The sequence below is a fragment of the Arvicola amphibius genome, chromosome 6 (genome assembly GCF_903992535.2).
Source record: "Arvicola amphibius chromosome 6, mArvAmp1.2, whole genome shotgun sequence".
Lineage (NCBI taxonomy): Eukaryota > Metazoa > Chordata > Mammalia > Rodentia > Cricetidae > Arvicola > Arvicola amphibius.
In genome coordinates, this window is record NC_052052.2 from 152,656,630 (window position 1) to 152,660,783 (window position 4,154).

The 4,154-nt window shown below is 55.0% G+C and overlaps 1 protein-coding gene across 1 annotated transcript; it reads left to right on the forward strand.

Annotated features, from left to right (window-relative positions):
* The first annotated feature begins 205 nt into the window (after positions 1-205).
* On the forward strand, positions 206-3,500 carry LOC119817134. The gene is made up of 3 exons (XM_038334325.2): positions 206-403; positions 2,144-2,581; positions 3,279-3,500. Exons 1-3 carry the CDS (start codon positions 206-208, stop codon positions 3,498-3,500), a joined length of 858 nt encoding a protein of 285 aa, XP_038190253.2.
* The last annotated feature ends 654 nt before the right edge of the window (positions 3,501-4,154 follow it).

A 4,154-nucleotide genomic window follows, 5' to 3' on the forward strand; every position in this document is an offset into this window, starting at 1 on the left:
GGTAAGGGGCCCCCAACCCAGTGATGAGCCATCTGGCCTGCTGACACAGTAGGTTCCTACGGTTGCTATAGCAACTGCTGTGAACCTGGCGAAATGATTACAGTTTGCTCCCACACAGCGTGGGAGGCCTGGAGTCCGCAGAATTAGGTCCTTCTTGGGGCTCCAAGGGAGAAGCTGTCCCGTGCCTTTCTTCTGGCTTCTGGTAATGGCTGGTGACTTGGTGTCCCTTAGCCATGGCACCGTCACTCCAGTGTCTGCCACCAGATCATCCTATGACATGCTCCCTGAGTGTCTGTGTCCAGGTTTCCCGGCCATAGCTTTCGGGCATGCCTTAGCCCAGTGGAACTCATCTCGACTTGATCGCATAGATCATACAAATAAAGGCGTGGTCGCAGTGCCGGGGGTTAGGACTGGGATGTAGCTCACAGGGACCATGTACAAGGCTCATGTGCAGTGAAGAGCAGATGGGGCTCCCTCCCCCCAGTACAGCACCCAGTCTGTTCCCCCAGGACAGTGCAAGAAGAGGCAAGTCCAGATCAAGGGTAGGATCAAGAATGTCAAATGTGCACTCTGGTCTCTCGTCTCCATGACCAACACTTTCCTAGGAGTTAGGTGACATTCAGGGAGTTGGGGACCTGCTCTAGTTGTGCCTGTGACAGAGGAAGGGGAGGTAAGAGTTGCAACCCCTAGAGGAGTCAGGAAAGCCGGGGGGGGGGGCAGTTCATAATAGACTTTCCCACAAAGCCCAGAGTCTGTAAGTTGGAGCAGCTTGAGGCCTCTGGAGATGGTCCCAGATGGGCAGTGTTGGAAGGAGGCTCCAGGTCCCTGTTCTCCCCTGGCCAAGAAAGAATCCCCCATTTCCCTTCTCTGCCTCCTCCCTATAAGACATGACTCCTCCCCTACCAACCCTGAGTCAGCAAGAACTTAGATCCTATCCAAGCCCTTTTGACTTTCTCTTACTCTCTCCTTCCCTTACCTGCCCCCTCCCTCACGTGAGCGCGCTTGCCTACATGGCCCTTCCCCCTTCCCCTCCCCCTCCCCCTCCTTCACCCTACACGGGGGTCTCTGCACCACTTGCACGTCTGCCTGGGGATTGTGGAGGCCAGAAGAGGGCATTGGATTCTGTCAGAAAAGGGCTACAAGTGGTTGTGGGCCACCGAGGCCGTGCTAGGACTTGAGTCTAGGTCCTCTGGAAGAACAGCTGTGCTCTTAACCTCTGAGCCATCTCTCCAGCCCCAGGCGTCTCTTCCTTCTTCTGCTTTTGTTGTCCACCACACACCAGGGCTTTTCCGGATCCCGTGGAGTCAGACGCCAGCTAGACAGATGGGCCTTACCTCCAGAGATGTATAAAATTTAATGGGATTCACCCTAGCCAAAAAACAAAAACAAAAACAAAACAAAACCAACCAAACAAACAACAACAACAACAACAACAACAACAAAAACCAGTGCGGGCAAGTGCTTCAGGGCAGGGTGGGTACATCAGAGGGGCAATGTGCTCAGGGGGGAGGGGTGTCAGTCAACTAGGTGACGTGACTGAACCACGGAGGTAAGGGAAGGAGCCCTAACCCAGCACCATACCCAACCATCACCCAGGGAAGAGATTGTGCAGGTGAGCACGCTAGTGTGTGCTCGGGACCTGCCCAGCAAAGGCCAAACGAAGGCCTGTGTGAATCCAACCAGCTAAGGGGGTCCGAGACCAGAAGGATAGGATAAGGAACTAGTCCTTGTTTTGTTTTGTTTTCTTGGAAAAGTGTCTGTGAGTGTCAGGGGCGTGACCACCTCAGGTGCAGAATAGAAGAAAGAGCATTTCTGTGAGAGAGAAGCGGTAACAGTCACTATGGGGGTCTGGGAGCTGGGAAGACTCCTCTGAGGTGAGGGCCGCAGATGCTCAGGCAGGGTCAAGTGGGGTGTGACTGAGGGCCTGGGGTGTGGGGGGCAGGGTACACTGAGCAGAGTCAGTAGGGTGGGAAGTGAGGTGAGGTCTCAGAGCTCAGGGTTTTCTGAGAGCATAGGTAGGAGCACCACTGGACTTTCCCAGAGGGGAACCTTGATCAGTCGTGGGCCCTGTAAGCCCCCCAGATGAGGATAGGACTAGGGACGAGGCAGGCAGCAATGACCAATGGATACCCTCTCTTCTCAGACAACTCAGAAGAGCCATGAGGCAGAGTCCAGTGCCCTGAGCTCTCTGAGTCTCCTGTCAGGAGCGGACCCAGGACACCTGTCCCAGCAAGCGCAGGTCACCAGTTCACAGGACCAGGAGCCACTTGGGTCTTGCAGCCTCTCGGAGGTGGGCTCAGAGTTCCTGCCTTTCTTTCACACTCATGAGCAGTCCCTGGACGTGGAGGAACTGGCCCAGCAGTGTGAAGTCTGCCCTGGACACAAAGATGGCTGGAGCCCCAGAGAGGGTCTGTTCCTCGGGGAGTCGGCGCCACCCAGTGGCTTCTTCCCATACTACCGCTCTCCGGAAGAGTATCTCCCCAGCACCACCCCTCAAGGCTGTTGGTGTCTGGGCACCAGAGACCTCTTTCCCACAGCACAGGATGGCTGCTGCAAGGTGACAGCCAGGGATGGATGCCCTGTGATGAGTGTGAAGAGGCTATAGAAGGGCAGGCAGCACCAAACCTCTGGAATGTTCCATACATCTGTCCCTGGCCCATACCCCAGTGAGCCCTTGGCCAGGTCCCTGATGGCTCATTAGTATGGGCACAGAGGCTAGGAGGGGCTGCCCAACTATACTTCAGCTTGCAGGGAAGTGACTCTGGAGATATTGAATTATATACGATAATTCAAAGAGAGGCCTGAAACCAGGGCTGAGCCCATAGAAACGCCTAGTTACTTCTTGAAATGTGTTAGACACCCAGACACTGGATGTGTGCTGTCTCACTCAGTCCTAATGACCCCATGCCAATGGCTATTTATAAGTGGGACAGCATCTCTTCAAAAATCAAAGGAACACAACCTCAGTCACCCGGGTAGCCTTTCTGGTGCAGATCTGTATCCTCTAATCTCATGGGCGGCCCTACTGGAAACCACATAGCTTGGCATGGGATCTAGGCCTGCAGAGAAAGTGGGGTAGAGAGTGAGTTCAAAGGTCAGTGTCAGACTTTCCCGTGGGGATGCCTCAGTGGGTAAGCAACATCACCAAGGGTTCTCCACTCTGCAGAACTGGCCTGGGTCCTGCCACTCTCCATGATTGCCCCTGTAGAGGTATAGGGCTAGGGTCCATCTTGGCACCTGGGCCTGAATCTGGCTGACCCTTGCTCTTCCTCATCCAGTCTGCCTTGGCAGGGCCAGACGTCCTCTCTGGGTTTTCACCCTTACCAGCCTGCTGCCACTTCTTGAGAGGGTTCGTGTGTGACGGCAACCAGGATCTGCCTCTCTCGGGGGAACATGCTCTCGGTGCTTCCGGATTTGTACCATATTACAGAAGCCCTGAAGAACACCTTCACACCAGCCCGGAGCCTTCTTCCCCGGTGTTAGGGGGCTCGAGGGAGTGACCCCAACCTGGGGCTGCCAGCCTGTGGAGGTGCCGCAGTGAAAGCAGCAGGGACTTCTGGGAATGAACCTGCCAGTCGGTGAGGGACAAAGAGAACTGGAGAGGAGGACCCCACAGATCAGTCCATATGTCCTGGGACCAGATGTGGCCTGGTGCCCAGCCCTCAGACCTTTACTGATTTTCCTTCCTGAGGTGGGAAGAGGTATTCTACTATGAGGTCACCAGTGAGGGGGAATCCTCCTTTTTTGCCACAGAGGTCCACAGGAAGAACCCACCCTTCTCCGCACATACCTTTTTGGTGCCCGATGACCTGATCTTTCACTCTGGTGTCTCACTCCATGGATCTGGGCTTGCCTTTCTCATTGCAGCAGAAGGGAGAGGCCTGTGCCACCCAGTGCCACCTGGGACTACCCCCAGAAATCAACCATCCTACCCCATCTTTCCTACTTCATTCTCCTAGGTGGGCAATCTGCCTGATGAGGTGTGGGGGTGGGTATCACCAAAGTGGCTGCAGAGGGATTCCTCCTGCGTCCCCCATTTGAACCGTATCCTTCCTTCTGTAGCTTGTCGCAAGCCTGAACACAGGGAGCAGGGCCTCCTGGACAACTTGGAGGTACACACTCCCCAAGCTGGCTTTGTAAATAAATCTTGTTGG